This window comes from Thermoascus crustaceus (assembly GCF_041956765.1).
Source record: "Thermoascus crustaceus strain CBS 181.67 unplaced genomic scaffold VTN00scaffold_5, whole genome shotgun sequence".
NCBI classification, from domain to species: domain Eukaryota; kingdom Fungi; phylum Ascomycota; class Eurotiomycetes; order Eurotiales; family Thermoascaceae; genus Thermoascus; species Thermoascus crustaceus.
This window is the reverse complement of record NW_027192531.1, coordinates 518,365-534,088: the sequence shown is the minus strand read 5'-3', so window position 1 is coordinate 534,088 and position 15,724 is coordinate 518,365. Positions and strand designations below refer to the sequence as shown.

The following is a 15,724-nucleotide window of genomic DNA, read 5'->3' as shown; positions in this document are numbered from 1 at the left end:
GCATCAATTTGAAGCCCACATGTAAAGTACGCAGCAGTGATGTAGTTTGTCCAAAGTGCTGGGCCCAATTCGTTCTCAAAGGGAACATGATAGGTATCGGTTCCAAGTATTTATTTGATGTCGACAAAGCAGAAGTCGCCCGAGTCAATGAGAATAGAGCCTTCAATGAACGCAGAAAATCAACAAAATTCACTCATTGACTAGCTATAGATACACATACATACGCATGGCTGTTATCATATGATATGATATGAGATATGAAAGGGGACAATGAATCATACACAACCCGGGGATCTCCACAAAACGAACCAAACCTCTTTCGTTCGGTCCAGTCCACTGCCATGGAAATGTCCCAATTTTTACCTAAAAAGCCCATCCACCGATGTGGACATGGGACTTTACCTCCTCGGCGCAACCAAATTCAAGTTCGACCGACCCGCAACACCAATCTTGTGCACCTGCTCCCTCTTATCCCACACGCTGCTCCTCCCCTCCGCAACGGCGACGAGCTCGTTGGCGACACGCTGCGCCAGCTTGCTGTCGCGCCGCTTGTCCGAGGCGTCGATGATCCACCTGATGGCGGTACGGCGGCGCTGGCGCATGGCCAGGGGCACGGGGATCTGCACGGCCGCACCACCACCGGCGATACCTTTCTGCTGGCGGATCTTGATCAGGGGGGCGACGGAGTCCACGATCAGGGTGAGGTAGAGGACGGGGTTGAGGGGGAGCTGGGCGGCGGGGGGCGATGGGAGGAGGCGGCGCTTCGGGTTGAACTGGGGTGGGGGAGCGGTGCGGAGGTGGTCGAGGATGAAGGCCATGTTCTTAAGTCACAATTGTCAACATTTATTCCCGAGGCGAACGTAGACAGTCAATTAAAGCCAATCGACATACCTTCTGCGCCATACTCAACTTCCCATCCCGCATCAGCAGCTTCGTGAACTGCTCGACCAGCGGTTCATATCGCCGCCTGAAATTCTCCGTCCTGGGCAACGGGAAATCCGGCATCTCGAACTTCAGACCGGGCTGTCTCTCAACCGCATCCACCGTAGCCTGCGCGATCATGTGGGCAACTGTCGAGACGGACGGGTCTTCCAGCTGCTGCTGGCCCGACTCCGCCGACAGAGCTCCATCTCCCTCTTTCCTTGGCGGCTGTTGTTGCTGCAACTCCTGCTGTCTCAGGATGGCAGAGGTCGAATATGACCGGGTTCCCTTCTTCGCTGATATCTGATCCCGCAGGACCTTGGGGAGGTGCTTCTGGGCGTCCGCATCACGGGCGAGAACCTGGCAGAAAAGATCATATCAGCTAATCATCCTCATACCTTATCTAGCAGCTGGGACTTGTAAAGCTCGTAAGGAGGAGAACAGGAAACCAACCTCATCGATCGGAGTACCCTGCTCAAGTTCCGGGGTCGCGGGGGTCCCATCACACCTCTTCTCCGCCATAATCCGATCGATCGCTGCAGCCTCCTCGCTCACATGGGGCAATTGGTCCTGGTTCGGTCCTTTGGGCTGTTCTCCGTTTCCATCTTTTTTTGCGCCGGAGCTCGTCGACGAGTTCATTCTCCGCCCTGCGCGGCCGCCCGAGGAAGGAAGACGAGCAAAGCCGAAGGGCAATGTGTTTTGCCGTCCGACGAGGCAGGAATAAGAGACGCCTCTCCGCGAGGAGGAAGCGGCGCCATTGTTGTAAGAGGAGGAGGGGGGTTGGCGGAGGATAGAGACGGCGTTCCTAGCGGTCGAGAAATTGAGCCGGGGCGGCATGGTTCAATCGCTATCTTTGTCGGTGCGATTGATACCGGGAGTTAGGTACGCGGTATAAAAAAGACAATGAGACCTCTGCCCACAGCCGGGACAAACGGGAGGAGGGGGGAACACTCGGGTCTCACGACAAGTTCAGGCCGCTCGCCATGCAACTCGAATTCAAGTTTCGCCGAGATTTCGAACTTGAGGGTGGAGACGGCGATTTTCCACTCCAGTTCGCTTAGTCATCCATTTCGGCGGCCGTAGAAGTCATCCAACATGCAAGGATCAGAGAATTACACAAACAGCAAACAGGATGTCGTTGAAAAAAATTTTTTTTCAATGACGTCCGTTCTAATAATAGTAGGCTTTTCATTGGCAGAACGTTCGACAGCCGATCCCAGTGAGAGGCGACGCATCCTGAATGCGGAATATTTGTATCGTCACTTCAGCAAATCATCTGATGTGATTTACAGACTTCTAGAGTACTGAGTGCCAGCACACGAGAAGCCAAAATGGGTCAATGTGTGAAAGTCGAGAAAGAATCAATTTACGGTATTAGAGAAATTCGAATGCAGAAGCGCAACGACCATTTTCGGGGAAAAAGCGCTAACCTTCGAAGTTATATTTTCCTTCCGCGATAAGCATCACGCTCGAATGAATGAAAAGCATCCAAGAGCGTCCCAGAAACTCTTAAAGCAGAAACTCAACAATAACACCAAGAAGGACTGATTCAAACCGACTTGGCCAAAGCAAAAGTAATGGTTGTCAAAAAATACCGATTTATTTCCTTATCGTATGCTATCTCAGCTTGCGACGCCCGGCCACAAGCAAAACGTATTTTGTAGTTCCAATTTACTTCTACTTTCCTCCTACCAAATCCAACATAGATGTATATAATGAAATATGATGAGCAGTGGTACCTCCAACAAGCCCCGAACCGACATTGAATCAAAAATAGAAAGAACCATAGGAAACCGACAAGTAGAGCATGTTAAGATGAGACGAAATAGTCAAACTTGAGGAAAGGGAAATTGTTGCTGGGGGATGGAATCCACACTGTGGAGGTGACGTTGTTGATAGAGAAGAACTTCCGTGGCGAAGTGCCGACAAATGCACGTAGAATACAAAGGAAAAATAAAGTCCAATTCGAAAAGAGTGAAGTGAGAAGTTCAAATGACTAGCTCAAAAGCAGCTCGGAGTCTCTTACTGACTGGATCCAGTCACCAGATTCGTAAATCCGTCGAACATACCACCCTCGCCGACATTATCCGGGTAGATGTAAAATGCAATGGCGATAATAATGTACCTGAATAGCATGTCAATCAGTATCACGTCAAGACCATAATAGACACAGGAGGAATCCAGGTTACGCACATTCCCAGACACAATCCGCCTTCCAGATAGTTCGACTTCCCATCCTGAATGAGGAAGGTCACGACCAGACCGGAAACAAAGAACGCCACGGTCTCGAAAGTCTTGAAATGCAGAGTCAAGGGCACATCCATAATCCAACCCAGGGTGACCAGGAATGGGGTGACGAAGAGTGCGATCTGCAGACTGCTTCCGATCGCAACACCAATCGCCAGATCCATCTTGTTCTTCCAAGCGACAACCACGGCCGTCACATGCTCCGCCGCGTTGCCAACGATGGGGATCAGGATAAGACCAATGAAGGTCTTGCTCATACCGGTCTTCTCGACGATGCTGTCGATGCTTCCGACAAGATATTCGGCACAGATCGCCACGAGAATTGTCACGATAACGAGGGCGATTCCCGCAGCCCAGGGGTTGAGAATATGCTCTTCCTCTTCAACTACTTGCTGGTTCTCAGTATCATCACTGACATCCTCGAAAAGATAAGAGTGAGACTTCAGCTGGAAGTAGAGGTACATCACGTAGAGGACCAGCAGGATAATTGCGGTCCCATGAGAGAGGATAAGGACGTTGTCCTTCGCCACGGACTGGTCTCTCGACAAGACAGCATAAAGGGTAGCCGGAATGATCAACGAGGCCGATGCAACCGCCATGAGAGAAGACATTGTCGAGGCCACTGTACTGTTGAAGTTTTGCTCATTATATCTGAGACCACCCGCAAAGAAGCAGCAACCAAGAACCAGCAGAATGTTCGAAAGGATGCTACCGAGCATGCTGGCCTGGACAACACGGATCTGCCTGTCTTTCAGGGCGACAATGCTGACCTACAGCGCCACCACGTGTTAGCCGCGACCTCCATCTTCTAAGGTCAGAACAGTGTACGACGCATGACATACAATCAACTCAACGGCATTTCCGAAAGTGGCGTTCATCAGCCCACCCAGCGTCTGACCCATCTTGGCCGCCAACTCCTCCGTCGCGAAACTCAGCAGTGACGCCAGGGGGATGATGGCGAGGAAATTGAGAACGAAGACGGCTGACGGACTCCACTGAAGCGCACCCGCGACGATTCCCAGGGGAACAAAGACCAGAAGGAGATTCACGTAGTTGCTGACGAGGGTCGCATATGTCAAATGGACGGCCTCCATCGGCCAGCGCACCCAGACGCGGGTATCTTTGACATACGGAGCTGCAACTGTCGAGACTCCTCCATTCGCGTGTCCATTCGCGTGTCCATTCGCGTGTCCATTCGCGTGTCCATTCGCGTGTCCATTCGCATGTCCATTGGCGTGTCCGTTGCCGTTCAGCAGCGACGTCCGCTCATTGGGCTCCGAAGTGCCGTTAGCACTGCCATTTCCAATACCGTGCGGCATCCTGGTCGGTTTTTTGCCCCAGCTGAAGCTTCGGAAGCGGCGAAAGATATTCCTTCTGTTATTATTTTCGGAAGCTGTACAAAAAAGAACGACAGGCAGGCGACAGGCGCCCAAGAAGTCGAAATGTCAGCCGACCTCGTTCTTTGTTCTCGTTGGCATAGAGGGAGTGGATAGGAAAACGAAAAGCACTGTACCACTCTTCTCCGCTCTTCCTCCAACCCCCGCTACTTGATGAACGAGGTTTGAGCGAAGGCGAAGAGGGGTAACAATGGGTAGACAGGGGTGGTAAGGTTGATTTTCCTTAGTAGTGAAGAAGAGAAATGAGGCGGTGCATTTGGCAGCGCACGGATAAGAAGGAAGTCAAGACGGGACTAAGCAGCGGGAAGGGCAGGAAAGAAGGAACGGTGTGGCACCAGGCACCTACACATATTATCGGTGATCACAACTACCAAAACCAGGTGACAGAACGAACCGCAATTTCAGAAGGAGGATCGGGATGGATAATGGGAGGTGGGCCGATTGGAGATTTGGAGTCGAGCCCTGAGGATAGGTAAACGGCGGTGCGAGATGTGGATCTGATCAGAACCAAGGGCCGGTAGGAAGGTCAAGCCACGTTGCCGTGGAGTATCCGTAGATCGACAATTCGTTTCTTTTGGCGCGTTGGAGACGTCTGGTCGAAAACCTGAAACTCTGCTCCCAGAATGAGCCAAGGTTACTCAATGGGGACGGTTCAACGATGGGAGCGCCGGGACCTATCCCCGGGCTTCTTTTGAGGAAGCCAATACGGTTCAAGGGTAAACGAGCAAAGGAATGATACAGTAATATTTTTTTCTGACCCGAGTAGCACGGAATGGAAATCCCAGAAGTTGCTCGGCGCAGAATTCGTGGCTGAGGGATTTTGAACCCGCGCGAACCGAAGGAGAGGAAGGAGGAAATCGACCTCACGGGATCGCGCGGATAGGATTAGGAGCAATGGTCTCGTCCCCGGGGGGCTTGTGGCCTTGTGCGATAGTGCAGTAGTCGATTGTGGAGGACAGGGGATAAATAACGGTGCACAGCCTCTGCCCCAGGAGAGGAATGAATTCACCGGCCATAAAGGATCGCCAGACAATTGACCAGCGCGTTACTCACTTTAGCGTTGCTATGACGCCGTATGGCAGCGGAGGATCAGCGACGGCAATCAATTGGGCCAAAATGACCGTAGGACGTTGAGGGAGAGTGACGGACCGTGGGATTGACGGCAGGGGAGAGAAGCTCTGGGCAAAGTATGGCAGTTCCCGGGAGCTCGAGCCCCATCTGTCTTCAGGTTTCTGCACAGGCCATATCCAGTTGCCGAACGCAGGGAGTTCCAGGCTTTCCAGGACCAGACTCTTCCAAGGGTCACAAAAAGCCGGCGGACTTGCATGCAGCAGCAAAACCTTGAAACCGGGGATCGCATGCTTCATCGGCACGGCCCAGCAAATCAATTGGCGGTGGATGGAGAGGTCGAGTGTCGCCAAGCTTGCACTGCCACGATATGCTCATTCCGGTCAGGACGTCCCCTTTCCAAGGCTTGCCTCGTCAGACGGACACCCCTTGACCGCGCCCGACCGTGCCCGTTGCTCCATGGCAGCATCAGGAGTGGCTGTCTGACGAGCAGACGTTGTCTGTGATACATAACCGAGACCTTCAGGGTCTCTAACGCAGATCCGGCGTCTGCCGCCAAGTGACCTCACCGCCCCGCCTAATGCGTGCCATGGCAGCTTAAGCAGAGCTTATCCCCCACTTACTTGGGCCCCGCCATGGCCGGCCTCGGACGTCGCACAAAAACGGTCCGTTCGCCTGGGCAAGGGGTTCCTGGCTCCACCCGCGCATCGATCTGCTTGCAGCGTCCCGCATCCGTTCGCCACCGCATGGGGACGACGCTTCATCAGCCACACGCAGGAAATCATACTATGCTTGGTGAAGAAAATACTTCTTCAGCTGGAATCATTCACTTTCCCTGCTGTTATAATTACTATAACGATCATGATCCGCTGAACACCGTAGCGCAGCAGTCACGCTCATGTCAATCCGCCTGCTGCTCATCATTGATCCCATTGAGTACAGTACATGCTCTGTACAGATTTGCCAAGACGAAAGCATTCTTCTTGCTTCAGACGAACTCATTATGAAGCCAGCTGCTCGTCAAGCAGTGGCCGTTCCATTCTGCCGTTATTCATTATATCATTACCATCTCGTTAACTACATGTCCTGGTATCATGCCGTCACATAGCTCTCTAGCGAAAGCACCGAGCCTGAAACCCTCCGGCCACGGAAATTGAGTCCGATGGATAACCCGACGTCAATAGGTATATATACCACTTTCGATAAAAACCCGCAAAGAAATATATATGATCGACAGAGCCAATGTCGACAACAATAAGAGCTGGCTGGAAAAGATGTGCAAGAAGTCGGTCAGAATACCCGTACTATACCCTATAAGAGGTGGTCCCCCCATTTCACCGACTTTCAAGAAAGCAAAGATGCCCAATGTCGCGCTGTTATCGCGCCACAGATGATAGATCACGCGGAGATCATCGACTCCGCATTTCATGATGGACCCCCGCCAAGCCCTATTTGGGACATACTTAGCCACTGCGCGGCGGTGAGATGGACCGAGATTGGTATAGCTTACCTGCTGCATATGCCAGATACCATGTCCGCGACGCACCGCCATCGATCCAACTGTAGTTGAAATTTGGTTGGGCGAAAAATTCCCAGGATGCGGCTGGATCAATGAGGGCAAGGTTGGCGTACAGCACGCCCTTCCAACCCCCGTCTACCTTCTCCGCCGGTGTCGACGCATTGGACGAAAACATGGCATTCCACTCTTGTGCCACGAATCTCTCGCTGCGCGTGTATGCGGAGTTTGGAAGAAGCGGCAGCATGTGGATGCTGTACGTCGAATCAGCAACGATGTCTCCCTGGAAATCGACGTAAAGAACCTCTCACCCTTGAATATACTCGAGATTTGTCCCGAAGTAAGTGGTATGGTCGACTTTGTTCTCAAAGAGCTGTCGTCGTTAGTGTCAAGATTCATGGGGTCCTCCGCAAGCACTCACAATTCCTGTCACTTTGTTGCCAATGAATCTAGGTGGCTGGTTCGTATTCGCATCTTCCATCAGGAAATAATTCTGAAAAGAGCGCCTGAGGATTCCCAGCATCAAGTTGCCTCGCGCTTCCAAGCTCCTGTCACCGATGGTTTTGCCCCACATCTTCAGGGCATACGCAAACATTGCATCCTCAGATGTTGATTCCTCGTCTTTGCCATCAAAGGATTCGAAAAGGCCCTTGGCCCACGAATGACCATGAAACCAGTCAAATGCCCGAGAAAAGGGGAAGTGAGGATCGTTAGCTACCCCATTCCCTGCGTCACGGACAAGCATGTTGACCCACTCCTTGTTGGCGTCAATCCAGCTGGGGTCGAGAGAGCCGATGATAGACGCTGCATGAATGAAATATCCATAGTGAAAATGATGATCATTATAGCACGTGTTTCCAAAATCGAGACCGCTATCGCCCAGTTTGTAGGTTGCAGAGGACACTACGCCCTTCCAGACACTGTCGTATACAAGTGGCCATTTCTGCTGATTATTGACAAACCGAGCAAAGCACTTTTTCAAAGTCGCCAGAGCTGGTGCCGCAAGGTCTGGGTCTTTGGCCAAAGTGTGGACAGTGTATACTAGAGTCGCAAATTTACTCAGGGCTTTGCCACTGTAGTACATGCTGTCGAGGTTGGTTTGAGATTCCATATCCTGGCGCAGTTCGGTAGGAGCAACGTCACGGATAACCTGACTGGCTGCGGCGGAGAGTTCTGCGACGCTGCCCTTTGAAGGGGACCAGGGCGCGAATCCCATATCTACTGGGAGGTCCGGTTCCACCATAGTCCATGACTCCCCTATGACAGCAGTCGCGTTGCCCTTGGTGGTTGTCCGAAGTTGGAGATTGATCTGTCGGCTCTTTGTGCTTGCGTCGAACGACTGAACATGGTGTGGCAGCGCAAACATCATCAATGGGGTACTGGCAGCATTCTTTCCTGCCTTCTGCCACGTCAGGTTGTATACCCCAGTGGAGTTGGAGACTGAGCTGGTTATGTTAACTCCGAGTGGATAGACACCAGCAGAATTGTCGTAGAACTTTTCGCCAGCATTACCAGAGGGATTCTTCGCCACTTGGATGATTCCCGAAAATCCAGAAGGGCCCCGAAGAAGGGTGGTAGATTCAAGGCGGAGCCTCGGGTCAATTCCGTTTGACGGAGTGACATAGACCAGCCAGGAGTTGCTGTCCTCCAGGGTTACTCGATATTTGAAAATCCCGGGCTTTGGACAACCGGCAGATACAACGCTCCGGAAAAAAACACTGCTTTGGACGAGAGGTTGGAGATTATAGTATACTCCAGTCACGTATCCCATGCCCTGGACGACTGGAAATATGAGTTGCTGGGCGGATCCGTTGTGTGGTTGCAGAGTGAGATTGGCAGAAAATGCCAGCGGAGCAACCGTGGTGAGTATTGTCGAAGAATTCAGCTCAGCAGCTGATAGGATCATGGACTGGATCCCAATTGGATTGATGTAATGGCTCACAGGGCTTCCAGATATCCGGGAATCCGGTGGACCCATGGCGAGCATATTAACATCGATATGCGAGATGGCCATCCCCCAGCTTTGCGCAGTTCCATTCCCCTTACACCAGGCAAGAGAATAAGGATGGGTAAACGTAGCATTAGTTTGAGTGCCCAGGAACGCACCAGCATAGAATTTATTTGTAGAAATTGGACGGGTTGTATTTTCCTGCAATTATCAGTATAGATATTAGGCACGGAAAAAGCACTAACTTACAATTCGCAATCTAGATACAGGGTGATCATTCCTGGACGGAATGTTCGACGGGATAGGGCCCATAGAAACCGGTTGAAACACGTCCTGAGTCGCCATTGTTGAAGTAGAACCAGCCGTTCGTGAAGGTGCCGGAGGATTCAGTGGACCAGCAACCACACTGGACGTAGTAAGGGAGCTGGTTATGGTCGCTTCTGAAAGAAAAGGCGCTTGTGTAATGAGGCTGGTAGAAAAAATCGAACTCGATAGAAGTCTGGATGTGTCTACTGACACTGTATTTGATGGAGTACTTAAGGTGGTTTTCAAAGCGGAAAAGTCGGTATAAGTAATACTCGATATTAAAGACTGACTCGCGGGAGATGAGTCAATAGGGAGTTGGGCCGTGGTAGTGGTTGCAGCTTCCTGGGTCGTGATCGAAGTAGTGTCGTCACCTTCAAGGCGAGAGTCAGAAGACTGAGATGGTTCCAGGCGTTCAGGAGTTTCGTATGAAACAATTGGAAAAGGCAGCAGAAATGGCCGCCCGTCACGTTCCAATTCGGTTGGGTAAACCTAAAGCGTATGAGTCAGTATCAACCAATCTTGGAAGGTAAACAAAAACTTACCCCTTTGGCCTCGGGCAGAAGCACTCTCGCGCCAGCGGTATGCGGAGGGTATTGAGTTTCGAAAGAGGTAGTTGTAGGGGTTGCCTCGACCTCAGCCTGCTGAAATTGTGGTTCGGAGGGCCTTGGAAGAGAGTATGCAATCTTTGCGGTCTGAAGCCATATTAGTATGACTGCAGGAAGCCATGATGATCCCCGCTCCATGATTGCTCTAGGCAGATATTGAAACAACAGTTCCCCCAATGACGGAAGCCCCTCTATGAATATTGCTTCAAAATGGGAAGATTATGTAAAAAGGAGACATTCAAAGGTGTGCCGGCGTCCAAACGGACAACAAAACGGATAATATTTTTTTTAAGAAAGGGCAAGCGAGATGGTAGTTCTTTTGGTATAACGATGCGCGTGTTGATAGACAAGAAAAAGTGCTTGCTTTTTTGAGAATAACAATTCAAATGCCAATACCGAACCGAGTAATCCCCCGATACATTGGCGAAACGAAAGAGTGAAATCTTCAAAAGATCGAGAGAATCGTACACACTGCTGGTATGGGAGACCTAAGCAGGAACGAGAGAACGAGACGGGGTAGATGAAACGAATCTCAAACTTGCACATAAAAACAGAGAGCGAAGGTATAAGAGAACAGTGGCCATGGTTCACTCACAGATATCAAATATAAACCCCGAGGAGGCGGGTATGATCTTCAGAGAATGAATTGCCCCGCAAGGAGAAGGAACGCCAGATGACTGCTTCGCGTGGCAGGCGCGTCGATGTGTGAGGTTTACAGAAAGGCAAGCGCCAGTCTGTTAGGATCGATTCCAGCGGATACGTAAGCCCTGAGGTTGTGGAATGGAGGAATAATAGAAGGTTGGGGCCGAAGGAAGAGGTCCAGAACGGCTCCAGGGACCTTTTGGCTGTCTGGTAGCCTTTGCACCTCCACGCGGAGATATGCAAGATAAAGATGACAAAGGGGCTCAATTGGGCATCGGACTCCCATACCACATGGCATGTAAGCTTGCCAGTTGGGAGATGATGAGTTCTGCTGATCGATTCATCAAGTGACGCCCCTCGTTGCTTCTGCACGCGCGGTTGTGGATCCGATGGAGAAGGCTTGGCTCAGATGCGCGGCCGCCCTGGTGGCTATCACAGCAGCACTTCCGGGCGCCATGCCGTCGGGAGGAATGCGGCCATGTGGGAAATATCAAATCAGAGAAGCTGGCTTTTGCGATCGATGCGTGCTGTTATCCACATGGCGTCTGGGGAATGATCTGACTGGACGCATGTTACATTCCAATGTCCCGGAGGCATGTCAGATCTTCTACACCATGTCTTGGCGCCTGGGGATGCTGGGCCGGCTGGATATGCATCGATCTCACTGTACGAAGTGCATGTTCAAGTCGAGATGGTGGTGGGTGTGGTAAGTGTGCGGTTTAAGGGAGAACATTTCGCTTCATACCCTAGCTGCCGTCATATGGTCTCTACGGTCACCTCCACGTTCAACGCTTATTCACCTGATGCGGTCACTCACGGGCAACATATGCATCGCTTTCTTGCTACTGCAGGTTATAACTTCTATACAGCACAGCGGATACCTTCCATGCTAGGTCATAGCGTCGATATGAATTGTGGAAGGAATCGTGCCGTTTGAAGAGAAGGTTCAACACTTGCAACTAGTAGGCCTTACGGGCCTATACTGGCGACAGGTTGATGCAAACAATGCACTTGACAGCCCCATGTAGATTCATGGGTAATAATAACGAAATAAACTGCGTTGGCAATTCCCTGTATGCCTTTTCCGAGTCCTTGCTATCCTACATCTAACCAATCCGAGAAACCACTGTATAAAAACAAAGACTAGATAAGAGGCTTTTCCATGGGTTTGATGACGCCTTGCTTCACCATCACGCGAGGCTTGGTAGCATTCTGGAAGGTTTCCTTGGTCGTCCATTCAGGACCAATTGGGAGACGGAGAGACCTCTCGTACTGCTGCTTCGACTCGAAAGGATGAGGAAGTTGGGTTGCGAGATACTTGGTGTTCTATAGGCAGTTAGAATCTGAATCCTCTGGAGAAAACACGTTGGAGAGTAGGCGTTATTGGGATTTACCTTTTTGACCCGCTTCTCGTTGATGATGACCCGGCCAAGCTTGGCATCCTTGCGATTCTCAGGCTTCACACCCTCTACCTTGGTAAGGAAACGCTTTTGTCGTTTCTGCTGCTTCTTGCTGATTCCCTCGCCAGTCCAGCTTCCCCAGCCAGGCAGCGTGCTATCAATCACCTTGTCGCCCTCCTCCTCGATAGTCTCAAGCTTTTCTTTGTCGAAGTCATAGGTCACTTCATCCCCAGCAAATGCCTTCTTCACCAGATCATGGTTCTTGAGCAGTACGGGAACACGATCTTCTTCATCGGTCTCACTTTGGGCATCGTCATCCTTGCGAGGCTTCTGTGTCTTTGATTGGTCCTTGGAGCCATCCTTGCCTTGAGCTTTGACCCCTTGAGATGTAGGCTCATCGTTTGTTGGAGTTGGACCACTTAAGGTGATGTCGACACTTTCGTGAGCAGCGTCAGTGGCTCTTTGGCGATTATTTCTACCGGTCTGCGTCAACCATGGATTCTCCTCTTCAGCAGGTTCTTTCTCGACTGATTTCTTTTGACCACGAGGCTGAGGTGCATTCCCCGAGAACTTAGCTGGTACTTGATCCTTAGGGCGGTCGACAACTATCTGAACGTCATCATCTGGCTCGGGGACTCTTGTATCTTCGTCGTCAGATCCGGGAGCCTCTTCAAATTCATTCTTAGGCTGGGAAGGCTTTGGCTGTTCAGAGCCCTGAGCTTTTGAACGGCCAAACGATTGCCGTCCGACCTCAGACTCTGCTTCAGACTGTGAATCTTCACCTTGAAGTTCTCGCTTAAGTCTCCTGATTTCCGCATCGTTCTGTGCTTTCCGGGAGGCTTCGGCATTCTGCATGAACTTCATCGACATAAGCTTCGAGTGCGGGCCCTTAATATCCTCCGCGGTACTTCCATCTGCCTCCAGCTCGCTAAGTTTCTGACGCAGCTTACGGGCCTCGACATCCGAGCCTGCTTCCTCATTCCATGGATCTTCGTCTTCATCATCGGACTCTGAGCTCGACGAGCCAAGGAATTCGTCATCATCCGCACGAGTGACACGTTTTCCTTCAATTCTTTTCTGCAATTCATCATCTCTCCGTGCCATATCTGCCACACTCATTCGGGCATCTTCATCCCAAGCAGCACGTCCTGTCTGTTTGAGACTCTTTGCCCACTTACTCTCTCGATGTTTCGCGCCCATTCGGGCTTCCGCTCTCTTTCGATCCAACCTCTCTCTCTCTTCTTCGTCTAGATCCACACCGGCTTCTATAAGAGCTTGTCTTTCCATCTGTTCCATCTTCTCACGTTCCTTTCGATGGACACGGCGATATGACTTGCTTTTGATCTTCTTGATTCTTTTAGCACGGACTTCCTCTCGGAACATCAACTCTCGGTGCTTCCGAAGTTCAGCTCTTCGGGCCCGTAACTCCTCGAGAGAAAGCTTCTTTGCTTCTAGTTCTTCAAATTCTTTTACTTGTTCTTCTGCAGATTTTTCATTGGACCCCGCAAGACCGGACTCCACAAGGATGTTTTGAATAGTCTGTTCGAGGTCCGTTTGCGGCTTTGCGACGTCCATTCGTGGCAATTGCTGCGTACTAGGGTCGACAAGGGGGAAAGAAAGATGCTCTGCCCGCCGGTTTGCCTTGACTGTCTCGATCCATCGATCCAACGTCTCTTTGCTCTTCTCGTAGGCTGCTGCCCGGTCCAGCCGATCTTGCTGCCGTTTCGGAAGTGGTGCTTCCAATTTTCCAGTAGATTTTGATTTCTGAGATGTAGTCGGATCTAGGTGTTTAAGAGAGCTCTTCAATCGGGAATCGGTTACAGAAGGTATGAGGTCGGCGACAGTCAACTTTCGTGTAGACATTAATCCATACTCCGAGGGCTTTCCGTGTTCCTGTCCCGCGTTTGTTTTTCGGGATGGTTTGCTGGAAACATCTCCCTCCATAGAGTTGACGAAGCTCTGAAGCTTTGAAAGACCACGCTGATTTTCAGCGTCTTCTTCCTCATCTGAGACCGATAAGCCGGAATCGTCACTGAGATCATCGTCATACTCTTCGGACTCGCTTTCATCTTCAGAATTTTCGGCTGTATCTTTCTTTGGTTTTGAGGATGCTTCTTCGGATTCATCCTCTTCAGCATTCATGTCCCACGCAGTAGCGAGATCCACGGCATCCGACCCGAGATCATCTTCATCCTCATCCTCATCTTCAGACTCATCTTCCATGACGTCAACGTCTTCATTGAGGTCTATTTCGCCCTTTCGCTTTGTATTAGAAGCGCTCCGCTTCGACTTCGATTTGTTCGAGGAGCTGCCGCGGAAGGTAAATCCTGCGAATCTCTCTTCGTCGCTTGAGCCCATGGCCTCATCACTGTCCAATTCCTCATCATCATCACTGTCAACCTGCCCTATCCTCCACTCATGTCCCTCACTGTCACTTCCGTGGTTGTCGCTCGAGTCGGATTCATCGCCAGTTCTGCGGCGTTTCGTATCCGGCTCATCTTCTTCATCGGAGTCGTGTTTGCGCTTAGGAATTTCATCGCTCTCACCGAGGCGGCTACGCCGGATTCTAGGCTTCGATGGATACTCTTTCTCCGCAATAGCGAGGGCCTCTAGGCCTCTTCCGCCCTTCCGCTTCGATTTCGACTTCTTGGACTCGTCTTTTGGTCCGCGTAGATTCGTCTGCCTGCGCGGCATAATTGCAACGGACTTTCCCGGTTCTGGGAGAAAAAAAGATCAAAAACAAATATTGATGATCGTAGGAAATTTCTGAGAGCTCCGTGCTGCGGCTCGCCGAAAAGTGTGGGGTGGTTTATGCAGCACATTTTTCTGCGCCAAAAAGTTCTGGCGAGGCGGAGCTACTACTAGCGCAGTTTGAAACTCCGCGAGCCTTGACGATACAGCTTTCTTTCGCAACACCCACATCTTGACTGCGGCTCACGCCTACGGAATTTCTCTAATTCATATCTGGATAGTTTACTCTATCCGCAGCAGAAATGGTCAGACCTACTCGGCCAATGATGGCACGATTGCGCCTGACGACGAAGCAAGTCAATGGCGGCTACTACAAGGGAACTCGGTCCGGTTCTATGGGATACTTCGCGAAGAACGGCTCGTATATAATCGATTGGAAGAAAGTGCGCACATACGTTGTTCCGGAGAATCTTGATGAATTCAAGGTGAGCCCTTATGTCCCTACTTTTGCATTGCGCCCGCGGTCTGACCATTTCCCAGCTTACACCGTTTGTCACGAAACGGATGGCACCAACAAGGAGCAGATACACTAAGGACATCGAGAAAAACGGCAAGATGATCACCGTTGAACGAGCCTTCGATGGCAAAGACTATCTCAAAATGTGGATGTCGGATAATGGACAGGAAGTTCTTGAGCGGGAGCGGCTCGACCAGGAAAATGGACGGGCAGAGGAAACTGAGACTGTTCAGCAGAAGGCTTTGTGAAAGAAAGGAGACAAAGGCAGAAGTGAAGGTCCGTACTCTATGTTTAGCTACCCCGATAATTTCTAATCTCAGCTAAATAGAGCACCGGCATCGTAGGAAAGGGTATCTCTGGAAGTACTCCAAAAGCTCGAGAGCGCGGGAGTCATGCCGTTCTATGAACTTGGAACCAATCTCCTTTCAGCCAACTTTTCCGTAAAAAATATGTACTTTATTTGGCA

General features: G+C 50.9%; 5 protein-coding genes across 5 annotated transcripts; 1 reads left to right on the top strand and 4 right to left on the bottom strand.

Moving 5' to 3' along the window:
- Positions 1–398: 398 nt before the first annotated feature.
- On the bottom strand, positions 399–1,758 carry VTN00DRAFT_7769 (mitochondrial 37S ribosomal protein uS7m; the record flags this gene model as incomplete). Its single annotated transcript, XM_069434548.1, has 3 exons — positions 399–821; positions 892–1,281; positions 1,375–1,758. The coding sequence occupies 3 exons, from the start codon at positions 1,756–1,758 to the stop codon at positions 399–401; spliced, it is 1,197 nt and encodes a 398-aa protein (XP_069286035.1).
- A 1,185-nt stretch (positions 1,759–2,943) lies between these two features.
- VTN00DRAFT_7768 (uncharacterized protein) lies at positions 2,944–4,487 on the bottom strand (the record flags this gene model as incomplete). Its single annotated transcript, XM_069434547.1, has 3 exons — positions 2,944–3,046; positions 3,115–3,938; positions 4,011–4,487. The coding sequence occupies 3 exons, from the start codon at positions 4,485–4,487 to the stop codon at positions 2,944–2,946; spliced, it is 1,404 nt and encodes a 467-aa protein (XP_069286034.1).
- Positions 4,488–5,614: 1,127 nt separating this feature from the next.
- Positions 5,615–10,146, bottom strand: VTN00DRAFT_7767 (uncharacterized protein; the record flags this gene model as incomplete). Its single annotated transcript, XM_069434546.1, has 7 exons — positions 5,615–6,006; positions 7,144–7,403; positions 7,461–7,522; positions 7,571–9,298; positions 9,347–9,537; positions 9,694–9,892; positions 9,946–10,146. The coding sequence occupies 7 exons, from the start codon at positions 10,144–10,146 to the stop codon at positions 5,615–5,617; spliced, it is 3,033 nt and encodes a 1,010-aa protein (XP_069286033.1).
- A 1,647-nt stretch (positions 10,147–11,793) lies between these two features.
- On the bottom strand, positions 11,794–14,744 carry VTN00DRAFT_7766 (uncharacterized protein; the record flags this gene model as incomplete). Its single annotated transcript, XM_069434545.1, has 2 exons — positions 11,794–11,976; positions 12,045–14,744. The coding sequence occupies 2 exons, from the start codon at positions 14,742–14,744 to the stop codon at positions 11,794–11,796; spliced, it is 2,883 nt and encodes a 960-aa protein (XP_069286032.1).
- Positions 14,745–15,067: 323 nt separating this feature from the next.
- VTN00DRAFT_7765 (mitochondrial 54S ribosomal protein mL41) lies at positions 15,068–15,506 on the top strand (the record flags this gene model as incomplete). The annotated part of the gene is made up of 2 exons (XM_069434544.1): positions 15,068–15,226; positions 15,282–15,506. 2 exons carry the CDS (start codon positions 15,068–15,070, stop codon positions 15,504–15,506), a joined length of 384 nt encoding a protein of 127 aa, XP_069286031.1.
- Positions 15,507–15,724: the final 218 nt, after the last annotated feature.